The following is a 23,015-nucleotide window of genomic DNA, read 5'->3' as shown; positions in this document are numbered from 1 at the left end:
GGTGGCCTGTTTGGGAAGCTGTTGTGATCCCATAGTCATAACACTGTTTGCTGCGTTCACTAATTTCAGTATCTATTTGTGCTGAGTGTGATGCAAACTAGGTAACTGTACGATTTTTTTTTTTTTTTCATTGTTTACCAGTTGTATCACTTACAACTTATATACGATTTAAAAAAAGCAAAAAGGATTCGTTTTTCACGTACTGTTGTCTAATTTGATTGAAGTCATTTTCTTGTATGTGTTTATTAACGTGTTTCGCAGTTTTGTACTGAGAATACAAATGCTACATGAGTAAAACAAAAAATATTTTTGAATATCCATGCACTTTGATTGATTACTCTGTGAGTTTAGCATTTATGGCTGGGGGTGGCCCATTAGACATATATCATATATATATATGGCTAACTCTTAACATAACATTCCAGTGAATGTGCTAATACAACTTCAGTTCATAAATACATATACAAATGAGTTATTCCCTTTGACTTCCACAGAGAAGAGCTGGTGCAAAGAGCTTTACTGTTAGATATAAAGGGAACATGTCCTGCTTTCTCCCTCTCCCTTCGCCCCCCCATTACTGACCAACTTCCATCCCACTTTTCCTAACCCACATCAAATTTTTCCTGCATTTCGCCCCCATCCAACCCCCACCCAACGTTGGCCTGCCTGATGTTCAGCATATAATGAAACAGCAGTGGGGAAGCCAAAAGGCCAAAAGTCCATCACTGCATCAGGTGATCCCAGACTGTGAGGCCTAACAGTAAGAACTTAGCCGATTAAGAGGATTTTGGCACAAGGAAACATCACTACCCCCTCCCTTGTGGGGCTTCAAAGACAGCTCGGATACCCTGCAGAGCTGTCCAGACTACGGGGGCAAGGCAGCGTCTGATCAGACTCCCTTTCCGTTGTTTCCCTGTATGTAACACCCCCGTGTGCACAACACTCATGCTAGATTCGAGTTCACTCATAAAGGGGGGAGGGTCGGAGTACGGGCCATCGAAATGGCATTATTCAGGGCCTCTCGGCAGTACATGTATGATCCTCCCAAATGATTGATTTACCTTCTAAAAGAACTCCTGGGCCTTGCTTCTTTTTCTTATTCATTTCCTGCCCCCAGGATATGGTGACCTGTTACTACTGGCCTGCTGACCAGATCCGTGTCCTCCTGGCGGCAGGGCCGGTTCATGCCAACATTAAAGTCAAGATCCTATGTGACACTGCTAACCAATATGTGGCAATCTAGGCAAACACCTAGACTGTCTATTGTTGTGACAGCCGTGCAAAAACTTGCTAAGGCTCACTTGTTATGTTTTTGGGCTCATTCATTCTATTTGATTTACACTAAACAAGAATATGAAGTCCCTGAATCACCTTTCTTTTTTGTAGTTGTTAACTACAGAATTTTTGCGCCTTATCTCTGTATTTCCAGATGGAAGACAAAAGCTGCTAAATATTTTAGTAGCACAGGTATCTGGTAAAAACATCTTCAAGTATATCTGTCCCAATGTACCCTGTCTTCTCGCATACAGGTGTGTATGGGGTCAAGAGTCTTTCTACACAAACTCCTCATTTGTCTTCAGACTGCTTCTTAGCAGGCCTTCTTTGGGCCCCCAAATTGATGCTGCATTAGTTGTGAAGACTAGCAGCGGTGGGATTTTAAATATTTGAACTGCTTGCTTAGAAGAAGTGGATCTATGTGTAGGATGTGATGAAAGGAGCTTTGCTTTTCATGAAAAACTGCTTTGAACTTTAGATCACAGATTGTTACATTGTGTCGAAGAGAGAACCAGCCACTATACGCATCTGACGCGTCCATTTTGTTAATGCACTAGATATATAAAGAGCAACTTAACACGAGGATAGTATTGATTGCCATGGAAACGTGGGCTACTGACAACAAGTTCAGCATCTCTGAAAACCCTTTGATGACACTGCGCGAATTCATGAAATACAGGAGGGATTTCATCAAAGAAAAAAGTGACGCCGTTCATCTTTTCTCGTATGTATATTTGGATTGCATAATTCTGTAATCTTGTTTATGTTTTTTACGATTTATTTTTAAATCTTGGTGATCAAGGGATTTAAGATAATCCATTTGTCCAAAAGGCATTGATGAATTAAAAACAAATGATATATTTTCTCATGTAACTTTACTAGAGTCTTTCCTTCTAGTGTCATCATTAGCTCGTCTGCTATCCAGTTGTGAACAACTGTCCGTTTATAAAGATGAGGGGCCATGCCACGTAAAATGTTTTAACTTCTCCGGTTTTTCAGTATGTTGATATTCAAAATTGTATGTGGTATTGTAATTTGTCAGCAGTAGAGTGCACTGTGCGTGTTAACACAATGCCACACGATTTTATGAATTTTATATTATTATTAGAGCTATGTAAAAAAAAACTTGCACCTCAAAATTAAAATTCCCCCATTAGCTTTTTATAACTGAAAAATGCAAATGACGCAACTCAAATCTGTTGACATGATTTGGTGAATACCGCCCAAAAAATTCAATGCAGCAGACACAAACCTGTTGAAAGTGTTCAAATCCTCTATGGAGCAATCATCCCCACCATGTTTCAGGATGCCTTTAGATCTCAGTTTACTTTCTTTCTGTCAGCTACAAATGGGTCCTGACAATATGAAAAGCCTCCTTCATAGCCGGTATGTGGATATTATTTTTCGCAATATCTAACTTATCCCATTCTAGTAATTGGAGGTGCCTGGATCCGCACACTTGGTTGCTCTATTTTATCTCACCTTCTGTAAGCAGTCAGAACACCAAAGGCAAGAACCTCTGGGCCCATCCACACCCGTGCTGCACCCAGCAATAGAGACTCTGGACATTTGAATTTCGCTTTCCCTGGGCTTAAATACTCTGCCAGTGAGTTGCTTCCTTCCAGTCACTCAGGTAAGCCCTGTAACAATGGCGCTTCATTCCCTACCCTCATTAAAGGCTTGTTTTTTACTTGTTGAACCTGTCAGTTCTTTTCCCATGTCCTCTTCCAAGAATAAGAACTATACATAAAAGAGGGGAGGGACCACTCTGCTTAGCATACCACCACACATTTCTCCCGCAGTGTGGTAAATGCTGTGTATAATAACACTCAGTTTAGTTAAATTCACAAGTCTTCACACCATTCACCATTGTTGGCGCAGCCAGTGCTGTGTATCTATTGGATTGTTGACCTTTTTCAGAAAGTATGAAATTAGTTTGGAGGTGTGGTTGGAAATGATAGTATAAGTCTTCTGAGGTTTCAGCACCTCTCCCAGAACGCCAGTGCATTCTCCTGAGCTTGTCAAGTCAATAACTTCAAAATTTAGCCAATCAAAAAGTGGGAAGGGAGCACACTTCCTGGCATAGCAGCACACATTTATCCCATATACATTGTGAAAAATGCAGTGCTTGATGAGACTTACTTTAGTTAATCACAAAAGTCCTTACAGTAGTCCACATTGCTGGCGTGGCCAGTGCTGTGTATCTCGATCATGTGTGGTGTCTCAGTTTTCCGAACCCAGTTTGCTCTGCTCTCAGTCAAGTGGGCAGACCATTTGTTTGATGGACAGAGTGCTCTGCTATGGTTGTGTCGGTGTCCCTTATCCACTAAACTCAAAATCTGGTCTAAAGGTTCTCTCTATAGTTTGGTTCCATCAAAATTCATCTAGATTTTCCGAACCGTCTCATATGTTGGACGTATGTCCATCATTATTTTTTAAAAGTAATTCTATGGACCAGTCTTTTACACTAGGAAGATATGGGTCTTTCCAATGTTGCACAGTTAATATTCTGCCCGATTTAATAGCACAGTGATCCATGGTTCTTCCATTTCCTACTATTCACACTATTATATGTATTACAGTAGGTTTTACTTCCCTTAATTCAATCATTTTATATGTACATTTCTCAAATATCGTGTCCAGTATTCTGTCACCTTTTCACAAGAAGCCATCATATGAATTAGATTGGCCTCTTTTTGTCTGCATCAATCAACATTACTGTTTGGTGCATTCTAATTCCTCTAATTTAAAATTTCGAGGGTCATAATGTAGTCGTTAGTCCATAAGTCTCATTAATTGGGAATCCCAAATATCTTGACTATTTATCTACCCGCTATGGTAAAACATAAATAATAACATTAAAAAAATCAAATCTTTTATCTTTGTTTTTTCTTGCCCAATGCACAAACTCTACAATTTTTCAGGATACGCAGAAAAATTGAACTGTTTTCTTTTAACAAAAACATCTCTTAGTTGTATGTAATTCAAAATATTCAGTTTAGGATCCAAAATTAATCTCCACGCTCATCAAACGAATGATTCACAAATTGAAGTACAGAGTTATCCCATTAATCATTACCTTAACTCTGCCAAAAGGATTGTCCCAGACCAGCCAGTACCCATGTTGTTGGAATATTTTTTTTTAAAGTCATATTATGCTAGGTCTTGCTTAAATCTCTAAAAATGAGTATTGCTTTATTTGGGGTTCTGGTTCTGTGCATCCAAGATCATATAATTTCGGATATCTGTAGAGATCAAAATATGTAATTAAGACAGAAGACTGCAAGTTGTTCCATCCTGCTACATACTCCCTCCACTACCTAATAGTAAAATTTAAAATTAGTCAATAGCAACCTACTTTGCAACCGAGGAAGTTGTAAAAATTGAACTTATCACCTGGCTTCAAAAGCCTCAATATAAGTTCACTAACACAATGTCAATTGAGAAGGGTCAGAAAAGATTTAAAAACTTGACAAGAATGATCATCTTAATTAGATTAACACCCAAACTCCAGTTCTATCTTTTGCATCTCTGCTGTTGGTTCACTATAGTGACCTGCAAAGATTAATGCATCATCTGCATTATCAGTTTGCTCTATTACAGTTATGGTTCTAGAAAAAGTGCAAATGGAACAGAGGAAAGTGAGCACTCTTGTCATGTACGTCAGAATGTGAAGAATTATTCTGACATTGGATTATTCATCAGCTTCGATGTTCAAGGATTTTGCATAGTTTCCAATGGATTGTGCACAATGTTTTGGTGTACCAAGCTTTACTGGTGTATTAAAAAGGAATGCCCACTCTGCTTCACTGATTGCCTTCTCTGCATCAATAGTGATCAACCCTACATCCTGATCCAAATATTTCACATATAAACATAGAAATTACAAATGGTGTTGGAGGGCATGTCTCTTCAGAAAGGAAAGCCGTGCTGTGAAGGGGAGGGTCAGAAATGAGGTCTCTAATTGGCAGAAGTATGCCCCTTATCCAAGTAGGGATCACAATCCTAGTCAGGGTAAGTCAGTAACACAACTTAAATTAACCTGTGGTCACCATCTAGTAGCTTGGCACAGAGGAGGCAGGCTTAATTTAAAGGCAATGTGTAAAGTATTTGTGCAACACACACAGAGTAACATATTGAAAACAACACAAAAAGACTTCACGCAGGTTTAGAAAATTAGAGAATGTTTATCTGAGTAAACCAAGACCAAAATTACAAAAAGTAAATCAGTAGAAGTCGAGATATGCATTTTTAAATATTTAGGGACTCATTTTGAGTTTGGCGGACGGGATAGCCTGTCCACCAAACTCCCCACAGGGGGGCTGCTGCTATAGTGGCAACCACCCTGCCGGACCTGTTAGGTGTTTCACGCTAGGCTGAATGGCAGAAACCAAGGCTTCCACCCATCAGCATAGTGGGAAACAGGCGGCATCATTGTCTCCTGCTTGAAATCGAACCAGCAACATTGCTGCCCCCGCAGGGTACACTAGCACCTTCGCAATCTTGCAGACAGTGAACATTGCGATGGTGCTGATCAGGGGACCCCTGCACTGCCCATGCCAATTGCATGGGCAGTGCAGGACCCTCCTGTGACCCCCTGCACCTCTTCTCCGCCAGCCCTGTCATGGCATTAAAACTGCCATGAAAAGACTGGTGGAGAACGAGATTGTAATCAGCAGGGCAGCACTGCATGCAGCGCTGCCCTGGCCAATTGCAGTCGCTGCCGCCAGCCCGTTGGGATAATGGATCCCAGTGGTGCTGGCAGTCTAACCCTCAGGATCTTAATGTGGCGGTTGGACCGCCACAGCAGCGGTGGTCCTGACTGCCACTGCCAGCCTCATAATGAGGCCCTAAATGTGAGTGAAAACAGTGCTTATAAGACACTGGTGGTCAAAATATTACTTCAGGTCATGAGGGACTTTTGCAGATTTAAAGTTCAGGCTGATCATGATGGAGAGTAGGCCGGCTACAGAACCGAAGCAGGGTCCACTGAAACAGTACCTTTGATGAGCAAAGCTTCAATGTTGAGGGATCGATGCAGTAGTATTTTCCTCCCATTCAAGTCAATGTGTCATCATCCGGCTCCACTAAAAAACAGGCAATGAGTCGTCATTGAGCCACACAGAGTGTCGTCATTGGGACACACAGGCTGTGAATCTTCTGTAGTGGAACAGTTTCTGCGTCGCATCAAGGGAGTGATGTGGTGGAAATTCTCATGAACTTGAGACGATGCATCGGTTGTTGTAGACATCATCTGCAGGACCCACTTCTGAGGCCCAGGACTGGAGGGGTCACCTCAGACAAGGGTAGGACTCACAGATGGCAGAGTCCAGCAGCACCAGGAGAGTTGCAAGCAGTCTTTGATGTCCCTGAGTCTGCAGAAGAACAGTGAGCAAGCCAGCATGCCCTTGGAGTCATTCCAGGTTCAGCAGGATGGGTCAAATCCTTGTCCTTAACAGGGCAGAGATCAGAAGGGCAGCTCAACAAAGCAGAAAAGCAATTCTTTGGAACAGTCAGTTCAGACAAAGTGGCAGACCTTAAAGAACAACAGTCTAGTTCTTCACAAGTCCAGAAGTGTACTGATTTGGTAGAGTCAGAGATTCAGTACTTATACACAAATGTGCCTTTGAAGTGGGGGTGACTTCAGAGCAGCTCTGTGAAGTACACAGAGATCCTTTCTTCCTAGCCCTGGCTCCAGGCCACCAGTAGGGGGTACTCAGGCCTGTGTTGTTGGGACAGGGGCTTCCCTATTGAAGTGTGAGTGTTAGCTCCCTTCCACCTTTCCAGCCCAGGAAGGCCCATCAGAATGCAGATGAGTCCTTTGTCACACCCACCTTTCCTGTGTTTGTGGCTGTCTAGTGGGAAAGCACAAACTGTAGCTGTCACCTAGCCCAGACGTCTATTAGAGACAAGCTGCAAGGCACACAGAGCAGTAAGAGCAGAGAAATGCCCACTTTCTAAAATAGTAATGTTAAGTCTGACTTTACCAGTAAAGAGGATTCATCATTAACATTCCAGTGATATGAAACATGATGTAGTTACTCCTTTCTGATCAGGAATTATAGCCTAAAAGTATGTTAAAGACTTCCCAATGCTGGCCTATGAGAGGAGCAGGCCTCGCTGTAGTGAAAAACGACTGGGAGGTTTTTACTACCAAGACATGTAAAACTTACAAGTACATGTTATGCCTTTTACTTACAGATCACCTTGCCCTATCTGTCACCTAGGGCCTACCTTAGGGGTGACTTATATGTAATAAAAGGGGAGTTTAATGCTTGGCAAGAGGTTTTAAATGCCAAGTCAAAGTGGCAGTCAATCTTCAAATATAGCCTCTGCAATGGCAGTCTTGAGACAGGTTTGAAAGGCTACTTGTGTGGGTGACTAATCAGTGCTGCAGGCCCAATAGTAGCATTTAATTTCCAGGTCCTGGGTATATGGTATACCACTTTACAAGGGATATACAAGTAAATGAAATATGCCAGTTGTAGATACAATATGTTACCATGTTTAGGGGCGAAGCACATGCACTTTAGCACTCATCAGCAGTGGTAAAGTGCTCAGGATCCTAAGGCCAACAAAAAGATACAGAAAAAACAGGAGTTGGGAGAAGACCACCTAAAAGAAGACTAATGAGTGAGTAAATGGGCAGTCTGTTTCCTATAATGCTAACATGGATATTTGCATCTATTCCAATTAACAAAAGTGATTGGTATAATGTGGGTAATTGCAATGGGCTCACTTTCTTAGCCAAGAAAATAATCTTGGCTTATTCCCATGATGCTGGTATACCTCCACCTCCCGTTATAGTCCCCAATAATTATTGAAATAAAGGGACGAATATATGTAAAATGTTTGCACAGATCTTGTGGTGTAAGTTTTGTTGCCTTCCTGTTGGGATCTATGTAGTTTCTGGGTGTATATAAACAATGGAATGGTGATTGGATGAAGCAGCCTAGAAATATGGCTGCCTAGTATCACTAAGGTTTGGGAGTCTCAATTTCCTAATTAAATTGCTATCTTTAATGGTTGTTACAAAACTCTATAGGTTACAATTATTTTGATAATACCTCACAAATGCTGCAGCAACCTGTTTTTTTAGCACTAGTTATTTGTCAGCCCCCTTCTCCAGTAGGTAAATTAACAGAGATAGAACCATTTTCTCTCATTCCAGCAGCTGATAGTGTGCCAGTCTTATCACTCAATTCAAAAGCCTTTTCCTAGCCAGTGTGTGAGCCCTGGAGTGAGGGAAAATAGGGAGGGAAACTGTTCCAGTAATTGGCGACTGTCCTTCTGCTGCTCTGGGGTTAGAGTAGGGGAGAAGTTGACACCCTCCACTGACCTATCCTTTCTTTAGATGACAGGAGATCAGGAAGAGGTTCCCTCTCCGCCTCCTCCCCATCATCGGTCACCAGCAACATGGTGACTTCAAACTTCTCATAATGGGGTTTGAGACTTTTGAGATGGAGTACACTTAAGGGGTTTCTGGGGGCCCTGAGATGCATCAGATAGGTGAACTTCCCTTTATTCTCCACCACCTTGTAGGGCCCATTCCACGGGTCCTCAAGAGCCCTGGGCTTCTCTGGCTCCCCCACCCCAGACTGGAAATCCAACATGGTAGCTGGTTAGCCATACCATTTCTTTATTACCTCAGGGCTAGTCTTCAAGTTCTCAGAAGCTTTCTTCCAGAACTTGGCCATCTGGTTTTTGGGAGCTAGAATGTAGCTAACCACATCCTTGGGGGTTTCTTGGGAGCTTGCCCTCACACCTCCTTGGCCAGACTAAGATGTCCTCTTCCAGGGTGCTTACAGAGGATATCAATTGAGCTAAAGCCCACTCCCTTTTGCGGCACCTCTCTGTAAGCAAACAGCAGGCATGGTAAGAGAACGTCCCACGTCCGTCTCATGGGCTCAGGCAGGCCCATAATCATGCCTTTAAGTTTCTTGTTGATAATTTAAAAAAGCCTATTGGTTTGTGGATGACCACCATCCCTCGCATTCATAAAACCACTGCCGGAGGACGATCCTTCACCTACATCGCAACAAAGAGCTGGAACAACCTCCCCTGCACCTCATACAAAGCCCATCGCTCACAATCTTCAGGAAGAACCTCAAGACGTGACTCTTCGGATGAGGCCTCTCTCCTCCCCCCCAGTGCCTTGAGACCCTCACAGGTGAATAGCCACACTTTACAAAAACTGATTGATTGATAGGTGTGGAAAATGTATCCTCCTCCCACATGGACCTCATGTACAAAGACATGAAGTTGGTGCCCATATTTGACACCATTTCTTTGGGGAAACCCACTCTGGTGAAAATCTCCATCAGGGCCCTAGCCACTACAGGGGCAGTGATGAACTTCAGCGGAATGGCCTCTGTGTACCTTGTGGCATGGTCCATCAAGACTAGGATAAACCTGTTGCCTAAGGGTATCTTGGGGTGTAAGGTCCTACAATATCAATGCCTATCATCTCAAAGGGTATGCTAACAACAGGCATGGGAATCAGGGGATCTTTCAGCTTTTTCCCAGTCTTCACACTAGCCTGGAAGAAAAGACAAGTCCTACAAAATGCATCAGAGGCTGACTTTATCCGAGGTCAATAGAAGTAGATGACAAGCCTGGCAAAGGTCTTGTCCTGCCCCAGATGTCCTTCCAGAGGTATATCATGAGTCAGCCCCATTAGGACGGCCCTGTAACATTGAAGAACTACAAGATCACGATTTGCCTTAGGCTCACTATACAGGAGGTCATTCCCTCAGTGTATGAGATGATCCCCAGAGGTGTCACCAGTTGCCTGGGCTTCAGCTTGCTGACTCAGGCGCCCTCAAGAGTTGGCCACTCTTTCTGCACCTTGCAGAACTCCTCCCTGGTAAATCCACCTTCTACTAGAACTCCTCCCTGGTGGATTCTCCTTATACTTGCCTTCCAGCAACTTCAGGCAGGCCACCAAGGGAGGCAATGTCCTCCCCTTTAGGCTCTGGGGTGTCCTACTCCAGCTGTCCATCCACCTGTACTGTGGGATATTCAGGGCATGGGTTACCGTGCCCATTTCCCTTTCCTTTCGTGGCAGCTTTCTGGGCCATTCCTTCTTTGTGACTCCCCTCCTGGGCAGACATGGACCTGGTGGTAGCGCAGATCCACTCAGGCAACCCTAAAATTTCAAGGTGTGACCTGAGTTCCATTTCTTTCCAGGAGCCTTACTTCCTTCCAGGCAGTATGCTCCTGATCATTCTGTAACAGACAGTCCACGGGCATAGCAGGGCTCACAGCTACTTCACAAGACCTGAGACCTTCCCTTCACACACCCTCGAAGAGATTCAGAGCCACAGGATAGTGGCTGTTCTGGTTGTCCGCTACTAAAATGTGGTGGAATGTATTGGGTATCACTTGCTCTGAGGACACCAGACATCTGACAGTAGTCATACTGGCTCCTGCATCCTCAGAGCCTCCACCCTCTGCCCATTGATGTTGACCCATTGCCTATACTTGGACGTATTGGCAGGCATTTGGGCCTTTGGTACCATCTCTTCATCACCCAGGAACACTAAGGTAACCTCAGCCATCCCTCCTTCACTGACTGGGACCATCTCCTGTCCAAGCACTACACTGGCAAACCCATGGGATTGTCCACCACTGGGGGTCTGCACCCTCTTGGAGGACTCAGCATCTCCCTTGACATGCCCATACTGGTAGCACTCATAGCACTTGTGTGCAAACTTACCAGTGTTTTTGTCCACAAAATCTTTCTTTTGGTGGCCAGATTGGGATTCGGACCCATTGTCCTCTGAACTATTTTAGGGCCTTGTGAGTTCTCCTTTTTGTTTTTATTTCCCTCTTCCTTCTTCTGGTGGGATCCCTGACCACCCTTTTGAGAGTCTCTTACAGATGCCTTCTTAAACACTATGATGCTGACCCAGAGGTCTGTCTCCTCAGCAGGCTTCCTAAGATCAGCAAGCTTGCTATGCATTACGTGTTGGGACAGCTCTATAAAACAACTATTGCACATGTGCTCCCTCAGGATTAGGTTGTATAGCCCAGTACAATCATCCACTTTGCTGCCCCTACCCCAGCCCTTTGTGCTTTGCTGGCATCATCTAGGAAATCCACTCAGGACTGGTTTAGGAGTTTGTGGCTGTCCCTGAATGTCTGATGGTATGTCTAAAGGGTCATCCCAAACTTAGTAAATAGTATTGCCTTCATGGAGGCATACCTGGACTGCCTCTAGTGTAAGCAGTGTATCCTTCCCCACTGTGGTCATGTGTTTCCACAAGCTACCCCGCCAGCTTTCCTCTGGCACCTTGTGTACCTGGAGTGCAACTTCATAAGCAGCAAACCACTTGCCTTTATCATCTCCCACCACATAGTTAGGAGCCAGCTTCTGAGGTAAGCAGACTCTCATCTCTCCAGCAGACACTGTTGGTATGCTGCCACCATTACTGTTGGGTCCTGAAAGTTGCCATGCCTTTAGCTCCAGCTCTCCCATCCTCTTTGCATGCCCAACAGTAGTTTCTTTTCAGGTAAGATGCTCTCAGCCTTCTCCTTTGCCAAGCCCCTCTCAGCCTGCGCCTTCTTCTTTTCAGCCTCCAGCTTTACCATGGCCAGTTCCAGCTTGAGCTTCCTCTTCTTCTTCCTGATCTCCAACTCGCCTGGTGACAGGCCCCGGAAAGCACACTGTTTGCTGCCTCATCAGAGGCATTCTGGATCCTCTCCCGGGGCAGTGGGACCCTTCCTGCAGCTCAATTCCCCTCTCTTAGTCCTTATCCTCATTCAGATCCATGCTGTCCTCAGGGTCATCCTCCACTGTGGCTGCTTGAAACCTCTTGACTTCTTCATAGGGACAAAGGGCTATCTCCAGATCCACTTTGGAAGCTTTCCTGCCCACATTCAGCCCTCTAAGCTTTCCTGCCACATTCAGCCCTCTCTCCTTGCAGAGCATTTGCATCTCAGGCCTAGTGAGGTCATCAACATTTAACAATTCCATGTTCTTGGCAGTAGAGATGGGTAAAGTTACTTACAGTTAGAAAAAGGCACAACAGCCAATTGAGACTAAGGAAAATGTAGAAGGCTTGAGTTGGTATGAAATTATTTAACTGGGATTTTTCTAGAGCAGAAAACACTGTATGGTACTGCACAAATTCAAGTACTTATCCAGACCTCTGAACACAAATGTTAGAAATTGGGCTCTTGGTATATTGGGGTGTGAGCCCTGGTCAAGCAAAAGCCACAATCCCTTGTAGTGTGAACCAAAAACAGCCATAAAATAAAACCTGTGTTTTACCTAGGTAGCTTGCCACAAAAATTAGTCAGGCTTAACATATAGAAATGTGTAAAGTATTTATGCAGCACACACACAGTAATAAGGTGGAAACACAATACAAGAAAAATCCCAAACCAATTTAATAAAATACAGTAAATTTTAATCAGTTATTTGACACCAAGACAACAGAAATCCAATAAGTAAAAATGTAGTCATGAATTTTTAATATTTTTAGTAAAAACTAGCGCCTAAAAGATCAAAGCGCCAACCGTGGACATTTAGTCGCACAAGACCGGGTCAATGCTGAAAAATATGGCTGACTGCAATGGAGCACAGTTTGGGGACTAGACGTGGATTGGGTCTGGTGAGTGGTTATATTTGGACTTAGGAAAATTCTGTGAAAAATGTTCTAAGTAGGTAAAGTTCAATAGGGCAAGACTGCAGGAGGTGTCAGAAGAGGGGGCATCGTTGCCAGATAGCCTTGTGTTGAAGCTCTGGTGAACATTTTCTACATTAGAGCAAATTTAGTCAAAAACCTCACTTTGAGATTTTGGCTATCTGGGCACCTTTAACACCAGTTTCAAGGGTCCAGGACTAGAGGAGCACCACTTGGAGGGTCAGGAATCATTCAGGCTGTATCCAGGTTCAGGTTCGAGATGGAGGAAGCCTGTTGTGTCCCTCTGGTTCTGAAAAGGAGGCCAGCAAACTAGCCCTTGGGAGTTACTCTGGAGGCCCTGAGTCTATTGAAGATTCAGACCTTGTATCCAGGCAGAAGGTTGAAGAGCAGTAGGGCAACAGGGCAGTAGTCATTTAAAGCAGCAGCTCAGAAGAGTGGTAGTTTTTCCAGCAGCACAGCGGTCCTTTTCCTGGCAGAGTATCAGCAGACACAGAAATATACTGAAGAGCTAGTTGGTGTCTGAGGTCCCCTTTTTATACCCTGGTGCCCTCTTTCTGGAAGGTTGAAGAAGCTTCTAGACAGTGACTTTGAAGTGCATGGTGTTTCTCAACTCTCCTGCCCTGACTTCAAACTGGCTGCAGTGACAATTTAAGGTTGTTAGGCCCTTTGTGTGAAGGTAGAGCACAGGTTATTTAGTTTCAAGTGCGGCTGTGCTCAGCTCTTCCCCCATCCTCTCTATTGTGGGACTGTCTGTGAGGAATTCTCAAAGTCTTTCAATTACACCCAGGCCGGCCTACAGGCACAAAAGGGCTAAGGGCACAAAAATGCCAACTTTCTAAAAATTGAATTTTTACACTGTAATCACAAACCCGACTTTACCATTAGATATTTCACTACAGTTCCAATGACACCAAATAGCTACCACCTCACATTTGGAAATTGCAGCTTTTTAAATATAATAAGGAATGGCCAGTGTTATGCTGTGGGAGGAGGCAGCTTCACAGTAGTGAAAAAATAGTTTATTAGTGTTTCTCTCCCAGGACATGTAAGTACATGTCCAGCCTTTTAATTACACAGCACCATTCCCTTTGGCCTATCTTAGGGATGACATATATGAAAAGGGGGAGTTTAAGGCTTGACAAATTAATTTTAATGCCAAGTCGACATGGCAGCTTACACCTGCCTTCAGGGTGAAATGGCAGGCCTGGAACATGTTTTAAAGTGCTAATAAGAGGGTGTCACGATAAGTGCTGCTGGTCCACTGATAGCTTTTAATTACAAGGTCATTTGTATATGGTATACCACTCTACAAGGGATGTACAAGTAAATTAGGTATGCCCATTGGGTATGAGCTAATTTAACCATGTTTTAGGGGAGTGAGCACAAGCACCTTAGCACTGCTTAGAAGTGGTAAAGTGCACAGAGTCCTAAGGCCAACACAAATAAGTTCAGCAAAATTGGAGGAGGAGGCAAAAGGTTTGGGGGAAGACCAGCCTAAGGCTGACCGGTCTAACAAGAGTTTACCTCATTATGGTCATACATGGGGCACATGGTATACGTAGTTAGTCCAGCAGTACCTATAACAAGAATTCTTTACTGTCTGCCACACTGTCCATAACCACTGAACCAGGATATGTTGCACTATTTTAGAAGTTGCTTTTGTAATATACAGGGGTGTTGATGGGAAATGGATTGCAAAGAAAACTACATTTAGTTAACAGTGTTAAACAAGTTCACAAAAAATTAGAATGATGTCTTGAGCGTAACACAGCAAATATAGCAATGCAGTTTAGTATATCTCTCAATGTAATGCTTTCTATAAAACCTGTACATTGTTACACTCAGCAGAACAGCAATCTACTGTTATTCCATTCCTGTAATAAAAGGCACATCTCTTTTATTCTGCCCAAACCAGCTATGTTTCACATATTCTTCCTAGAGCTCAGTGTTCCGAGTCCAAGGTTTTGAGAACAGTGGTTTATTACGCATGCATATTCTCTAAGCATCTGACAAGATGATTTAAGACATCAAATCATAAAAAAAAAAAAATATGTGATTTCATTTCTATATTCTGGGAGCCTTTTCAAATGATTGCTACCATTAAATCTCTGTAGTTTTTAAATGTAATGTAGATTTTCCTATTCCCATGACGGAAAGTCTTAATTTTATTAAAGACTCGGAGGCGAGTATTATGCGTTTCTTTTCTTACTTTAATAAACAGCAGCAGTCAAGAAAACACTACAATTCCCAGAAGGCCAGGGAACACTAGCCAATGGGAATAAAAACGTAGTTCAAACAGTATTAACCAATCATATCACGTACACATGCATTATGACATCACTTGACTGCGAACAGCCCTCTTTTCTTGCGAGGAAGTCAATTATTAAACAAAGGAAATATAGTAAATAAAATAAGAATTGCCATAAGGAACGATAAGACATCGGAACAAAAGTTCAAAGTCCGAGATAACCATGAAGGATGCTGATAAGTTTGATCCGTAGCAACTGAAGTGGTAAATGGCGCCTTGAAATCTTGACAAGCAGAGGCTGAAGAACAGTTGGAAGTTCTATGTAGAAGGCTGAGTGATGGGCAATGGTGCTAGAGAAGGGTGGGAAAAAATTAACAAAGTTAAGATAAGTGGAGGGATAATACTCGCCTCCGAGTCTTTAATAAAATTGAGACTTTTCCGTCATGGGAATAGGAAAATCTACATTTTATGGCAAGACCGGAGGCTCCTATTATGCGAGTTTAAAGCATATTAATTACATCTAATGAAACATTATTGGCAGGTTTAAAGTAAAAAACTTTAAATGTATTGTCATTAGACCAATCTGCAGACTTGAGAATGTCCTCTAAACGGGAACCCGCCCAAAAAGCTTTGGAAGCCATAGCACCCCTGGAGGAATGAGCTCCAAACATAGAGGTATCTATACCCGCCAAGGACATAAGCCATTTGACCCATCGGGCTAAAGTAGCAGCCGAAACAGGTCTGTGAGGTTTCCTGAAGGAAATTAGTAGTTGGGAATGAGAAGGAGTTCTCAAATCTGCAGTCTTTTGTTCATACGCTTTTAAACATTGACCAACACATAGTTTGGGATGATCAGGAAAATATGGGTAAAACACAGAAGATAAATTTGTCTTGGTTCGTCGAACCACAGTAAACAAAACTCCAGATGGAGTAAATTGACGGTTGGAAATATCTAATGCTTTAACGTCTGAGAGGCGTTTAAAAGAAACAAGACACAATAACATGGTTAATTTTGCAGATAACATTTTTAGAGAAAACATGAGATTATCAGGCCACGACAACAGAAATTTCAAAACAATATTAACATCCCATAAATGGCTGTATTTTGGTAGAGGAGGATTGGAAAACTTTACTCCCTTTAATAGACGGCATATGAGAGGGTGTTCTCCAACTGGTTTCCCATTAACGAAAGAGTGGTTGGAGGAAATAGCTGACCTGTACAAATTGATAGTACGGAAAGCCTTACCTTTGCTTGCTTCTGCCGCTAAAAACTTTACTATAAAAATTACATCAGCTGAAATGGGATCGATGTGTTTTCCCAGACACCAGCTGTGCCAAAAAGACCAGGCTGATTGATAAGCTTTCTTTGTACCTGGGGCCCAGGACTGAGAGATGTATCGTGAAGCTTCTGTCGAAATGCAAGGGAAAAAACGGGATTGCCCGAGACTTTCCATGCGGAGAGTGTCAACGCATTGTCTAGAACGAGAGGGTGAGGACGTTTTAAGGGGTCTAGAAGAAGAGACAGGAAGGACGGAATCAAAATAGGGAAATCGATTGACAGCTCTAAGAGGATTGGGAACCAAGCTTGAGATTGCCAGAAGGGGGCTATGAGCACCAGGGAAGCCTGTTGGTGCCTGACTTGGGCCAATACTCTGCTGATCATGAGGAAATGAGGAAAGGCGTAATTGAGGGAAAACAACCAGTTCTGTAAAAAGGCATCTGAAGCTAACACTAGAGGGTCTGGGCGCCAACTGTAAAATTGGGGAAGTTGAGACGGGATGCGAAAAGATCGATTATTAGAGGACCCCAGATCTTCTGGAGTTCTGAAAAATGGAAGGGTGAAGTTTCCAATCGATTGAATCCCGAAGATGTCGAGACTGCCAATCTGCCACTGTATTGAGAGATCCCTGAAGATACTCTGCATGAACCGAAATGTGGTTTAAAAGGCAGTATTCCCAAAAGGCCTTGGCCAGTTCCGCCAATGGTTTGGATTTTGTGCCTTCAAGATGATTGATATATCGAACCACTGAAATGTTGTCCATTCTGAGAAGAATGTCACAACGGACTTTGTTTTTTGCAAGGCTTTTGATCGCAAAGGAGCAGGCAAGCATCTCTAAACAATTGATATGCATTTTGGACTCCTCTGATGACCATGTGCCTCCAGTCGAGATTGGTCCACACCGGGCCCCCCAACCGGTTCGGCTTGCATCTGATTCTAATACTAGATCTGAGGCTGATGCGAAGATAGTTCTTCCGTTCCAAGTATCTAAATGGTCTATCCACCATTGGAGTTCGGTGCGTGCGTCTATATCCAAGGGAATGACGTCTGAATAAGAGAGGCCTCTTCGTAAATGCCGAATCTTCAATCTCTGAAGAGCTCTGTAATGAAGGGGTCCAGAAAAAATGGCCTGAATTGATGAAGATAGGAGACCCACAATTCGTGCCAACGTTCTGAGAGATATTTGGGAACTGCGTAGAGTTTGAAGAATCTCTGACTTTATGGTTTTTATCTTTGCCGAGGAAAGCCTGAGAGTGGCTGAAATTGAGTTGATCTGAAAGCCTAAGAATTCTATAGTTTGAGAAGGTATGAGTATGGATTTTTCCCTGTTTATGATGAATACTAGCTCTGTTAGGAGGGAGCACGTCATGGATAGATGATTTGAGAGAGACTGAGGGGATTGGCTCATTAATAAGATGTCGTCGAGGTAGATGATAAGTCTGATCCCCTGAGCTCTGAGAAAGGCTATTACCGGTTTCATGAGCTTGGTGAAGCACCATGGAGCCGATGATAGCCCGAAGGGAAGAGAGGTAAAATGAAAATACTGGTTTGCCCACTGGAATTGGAGAAACTTTCTGAAATGGGGATGGATTGGAACAACTAGATACGCATCCAGAAGATCCAATCGGACCATCCAGTCCTGCTGGAGCAGGGCGTCTCTTAGGTGGAGGATGGTTTCCATTTTGAAATGATAATACACTACGAAATGATTGAAACCCTTGAGGTTTATTACAGGACGCATCTTTTTGTTTTTCTTCTGAACCAGAAAAATAGAGATGGTGAAACCTGATGGGTCGGGAAGGGTGGGAGAGATGGCCTGTTTTTGCAATAGAGACTGAACTTCGGCAGAAATCAGTAGAGTCATGTCTGAGGAAAAACGAGGAATAGGAGGGGAGGAGGTTTGGACTGGGGTTATATATAGCTCTATTGAGTAACCTTGAATAGTGTTGAGAACCCAGGGGTCTGCCGTGATTTCCTCCCACTTTGTTACGAAAAAACGAAGACGCCCACCTAAGGGAATAGAAGGAGGTGAAGGACTTACTTGGTTGAGTGGAGGACCTGGTGTTCCTGACACCTCTGGAACGGAAACCTCTGCCTCGTTGAGGATAGAACTGCGGGCGATACTCCTGATAGGAGGCGTAATGATATCCTCTGGAACCTTGGTTGGGGTAAGAGCGGCCGGCAAAGCGGTTCCTTCCTCTGCCGGCCCTTGCAAAAACCCGTTGAGAAAACATATTTTTCAGCGACTGCTGAGCTTTGTCCAAAGATGTGAATGTAGCTACATATTTGCTTAAATCCCTTTGAAAGAGTCTCCAAATAATGCACCATCAGTGTGGATATTGGGTTGTACAGATGCTAGGTGAACTAACTTGGGATCGAGTTTTAGAAGTAGACCTTTCCTTCTCTCGTGGGTGATAGCAGAATTTACATTACCCAGGAGGCAGAAGGTACGTTGAACCCATAGAATGAGTTCCTCAGGATCAATAAATGAGCCGTCAATTCTGGCTGCTTCTGCAATGTCGAAAATCCGTGTTAAGTGCCCCGGAATATCTAGTAATTTATCTTGGCAGGAGGCCCACGCCTTATCCACTCCCTTGCGTGGATCCTTGCCCATTTTGGTAAAAAATGTCAGGAGGGGTTGATCAATGGAAGGGGTGTCCGAGAGTTGGTGGGATAAGGAGGGACGGGGACACTCAGATTTTAATTTAGCTCTGGTTTGTTTGTCTAAAGGACAGAAGATTTTTGCCAAAACATATTGTGCAACGTGGTCAGCGGGGACCCATTCGGTGGAATTGGGATGGAGGATGTTTGAAGGGTCAAACATTGGGAAACCTTCAGGATCAAGGACGGAAATAGGTTTTTTTGGGGAAAAAGAGGTCAATTTATATTTCTTAGGAGGAGGAGGGGAGACCGCAGCGTCGTCCCCATCATCTGAAACACTGGAGACAGAGTCCAGATCCGACCCATCGTCGTCCGAGTCAGAGATGGACGAAATAATCAAAGGGGCAATAATATTTTTTGATTTGGATTTATGTTTTAAATTTGATTTCCCAATGTCCACGTTTTTATACTCCTTGGAGGGAGCCTTTGGAGGAACCGCGTCCTCTGCCACATGTAGACTCACTTCTCTTTTGCGCAATTTTTTGTGATTTTTGGGGAAGGGAGGCGCTGACTGCATTCCCCCACAGCCTGGGCCGACATAGAACGAGAAAAAATATCAGAAAGGGAAAATTCCAAATTTTTTGACATTTTTTGTATGGATGAATTTACAGCCTGTTGCAGAGAAGATTTTATAAAGGCATAGAACTCCTGCCTAATGTCATCCACTTCTTGTAAGTTGGGGGATTTATCAGGATTCATGATACAGGAAAAAGAAAAAACTGGCAGTTATGGGGTTAAAAAGGAGAAAGGCTTCAGAGAAGCAGCTGGCCCCGCCTTTGGGCGTCGCCGAGGGAAGGAGAGCAGGAAGTTCCAGGCTCGACAATTAGCACGGATGGCCGAAGGATGTGCTGACGAGAGCTCCGAGGAAACAGAAATCCGATATTGGATCGGAATATTTAAATAAATAAATGCGGTAAGAGCGCGCTGAGGAGAAGACGTGCAGCACTTTCCACGAGGCCTCAAGTGCTCCGGACCAACCGTCAATGAAGAGGAACTTCAAACGGTTGGAAAACGGAGCACGCGAGGCGGCGCGCGCCACACACATGCGGCAACTTGCCGACTATAAAAGGAATTAGTTAAAACACGAGCGCCGTGAATAAAACATAATTGGAAGGAAAATTAACCTGGAATATGCACATAAATAGAAAAAATAACGTCTAATAATATAAATATGCATAAGACAAGTGAAAAGGGTACTTAACTTGACTGCGAGCAGCAAGAAAAGAGGGCTGTTCGCAGTCAAGTGATGTCATAATGCATGTGTACGTGATATGATTGGTTAGTACTGTTTGAACTACGTTTTTATTCCCATTGGCTAGTGTTCCCAGGCCTTCTGGGAATTGTAGTGTTTTCTTGACTGCTGCTGTTTATTAAAGTAAGAAAAGAAACGCATAATAGGAGCCTCCGGTCTTGCCATAAAAGTTCCCTCAACTATGGAACAAATATTAAGAATGTAGGATGTTTAGTATGTCATACTGTTGAAACACTTCTTCTCCATCTGTATCCAGTAGACATATCAACAGCACCTTGATAAATGTGGCACCTCTTTATAAATTAGTATAGCAACCAACAGTTGAAAGGTGGGCAGTTACATTTTGCAGAGCTTGGAGAACGGCGGTCAATACTATTTGTCATGTCCTCAGTAACGTTTGTTCTGTTTGAACTGGAAATTGCGTTTTTGTTCAGATCTGCAATTTATGCAGCAGATCGCAGGTTCTACAGATGACGCACACCGATAAGTATAATCAGAACACTATAAGAGAGGAAATACATCATTTCAGTGAACCTGTTTAAGATAACATCAATATCAGACAACTAGAAATTACACGCCAGATATCTATGAGGGAATATACTTATAAATCAGAGGTATTAAAATCAGTTGACTTCACATTTTGTTAGAAGATGTTTCTCACAAGAATTGTGTTAGTCAGATGTCTGAATTGTTCTTGCATTCTGGTTAAGAGTTAAGAACACCTTTACATAAACATTATCAAACATGAGTGTTAGACTTGTTCATATATCTTCTCTTTAACTTATACAGAGGAAGCCAATTCCAAAGCAGCCGAAGTGGCGCGGCATACATTGGCGGAATGTGTTCGCTGCTGAAAGGTGGAGGTGTTAACGAGGTAGGTGATCATACTTCAGTGCAGAAATGGGTAAATGCTTGATATCAAAGCACTTATGGTTCCAACTGAAGCCTTTTATTCAAGCATTGATTTTACACCTGTACAAATTGAATTTGAAAAACAAAAATGAAAAAAACAAGCACACATATCAGCCGGGCAGAACATGCATATTTAATTTTTTTTACTTGGCATTAGCTGATTAAGAACTGATGCTTTCTTTTACTTTTCATCCTAAAATTAGTCTAGTGTAAATATAAATTATTTTATCAAATATTTATGTTCAGTATTTATTTAAATATTAAGATTGAACTAAAACTCTGTGGAGGTACATTTTGAGTCTGTTATTGACTTTCAAAACGTTTCCCTTGAAACTAAATCCACCAGGTATATATCTTAACATTTCCTAAATCCAGTAATATCTTTACTTCCAATGAGTTATCACTATATCTTCCAAATGGAGAGACAAACATACTTAAAATATTGTACTGATTCATCATGTTCCATGACTAAAACGGCGAGGGTCATCAAAAATTATGATGGTAAGCGTTGTGTGGGTTATATAGTTAAACACTCATGAACAATGTGATAGTTAAGGTCTATTCAGAATGTACTGACCCTTTCAGTGAATCTCCTAGCTTTGGTTCGCCATTGTCCTACATGAATTGCAAATCATACCTGATGAGTCACAGTACGGCAAAGTTATTTCTTTGCTGCACTAAATGTGGGTTTTCTGAATAGTTCAAGCAATTATTATCATTTTTGAGAACTTTCCATAATTTCCAACCAGTAAACTTGGCTTCTGAGCTGCCTTCAGTTAACAGAGTTTTCTGTTAGAGCTGATTGCACAAATGCATGGTTTGGGACAAACTTATAGAGGAATGTAATTTTTTATAAAAAACGGAGGTATGTAGAACTAGTCATTTTACATAGGCTCAAGTTAGAGCTTACTAGTCATTTGTATTGCCTTGTCTAATCCTTCTGCAGGGAATGCTGCTATTTTGACATTACACCGCCACCACTGGTATCAATGATCCCGGGTTTGCGGTGGCCCACCGTGCTGATCATGACGTGTCTTACCTCCGGCCTAGCGGTGACCCCGTCAGCCTGACAGAAAGGCAGAGATGGGGCCATTGAGGGGGGACCTGCACTGCCCAAGACCATGTCATGGGCAATACAAGGGCCCCTTTGTCAGCACACGGAATGTGCCCTGTCTGCCATAGCAGACAGTGCACATTCCGAGTGTGCTGGCGGCACTGACAGTGTAGTGAAATTGGCCTCGGCTCTCCCTGAGATCCAAAGCCAATGCCACCTCACTGTTTCTGCCGGCCAGCCCAGCAGAGAGTTCATAATATGACAGTGGGGAAGATGCTGTCCTGGCGGATGACTCCCCACCGCCGTATTGGCAGTCCGACGGTCAAACTGCCAAAGTTGTAATGAGGCCCATTGTCTAATATTTATTTGCTCTATTGTGGTATAATTCAAATGAATGAATGGTGTGACGGCTTTATTTTACTCAACAATCAATGGCAATGATGTTAATGTGCAAAACTATACAACACTGCCTAAGAGAACTAACTTAGCAAAAAACCTAAATTCACAATGTATTAATTCGACATTTACTCATTGGAGCCTTATGAATACACACAAGGCCTCCAAAAACACAAAATAATGTATTGTTTATTTATATGTATCACAATCCAACAAATATGAAAAAAATCACATTAATAGCCACACAGTAAAATATTCCACCAATGCTTTTGAGTCAGCCAGCACAT

At 42.9% G+C, this 23,015-nt stretch overlaps 1 protein-coding gene across 2 annotated transcripts in view; it reads left to right on the top strand.

Moving 5' to 3' along the window:
• Positions 1-23,015, top strand: part of ADAM22 (ADAM metallopeptidase domain 22) — a 1,118,190-nt gene that overhangs the window by 730,620 nt on the left and 364,555 nt on the right. For both annotated transcript variants that reach the window (XM_069211564.1, XM_069211563.1), the window contains exons 11-12: positions 1,833-1,999; positions 21,156-21,240. In XM_069211564.1, the coding sequence (XP_069067665.1) occupies positions 1,833-1,999; positions 21,156-21,240 (252 nt within the window). The remainder of the gene's footprint in view (positions 1-1,832; positions 2,000-21,155; positions 21,241-23,015) is intronic.

Source organism: Pleurodeles waltl, chromosome 10 (assembly GCF_031143425.1).
Source record: "Pleurodeles waltl isolate 20211129_DDA chromosome 10, aPleWal1.hap1.20221129, whole genome shotgun sequence".
NCBI classification, from domain to species: Eukaryota; Metazoa; Chordata; class Amphibia; order Caudata; family Salamandridae; genus Pleurodeles; species Pleurodeles waltl.
The sequence above is the reverse complement of the archived record's forward strand: the minus strand, read 5'-3'. Positions and strand labels throughout refer to the sequence as shown.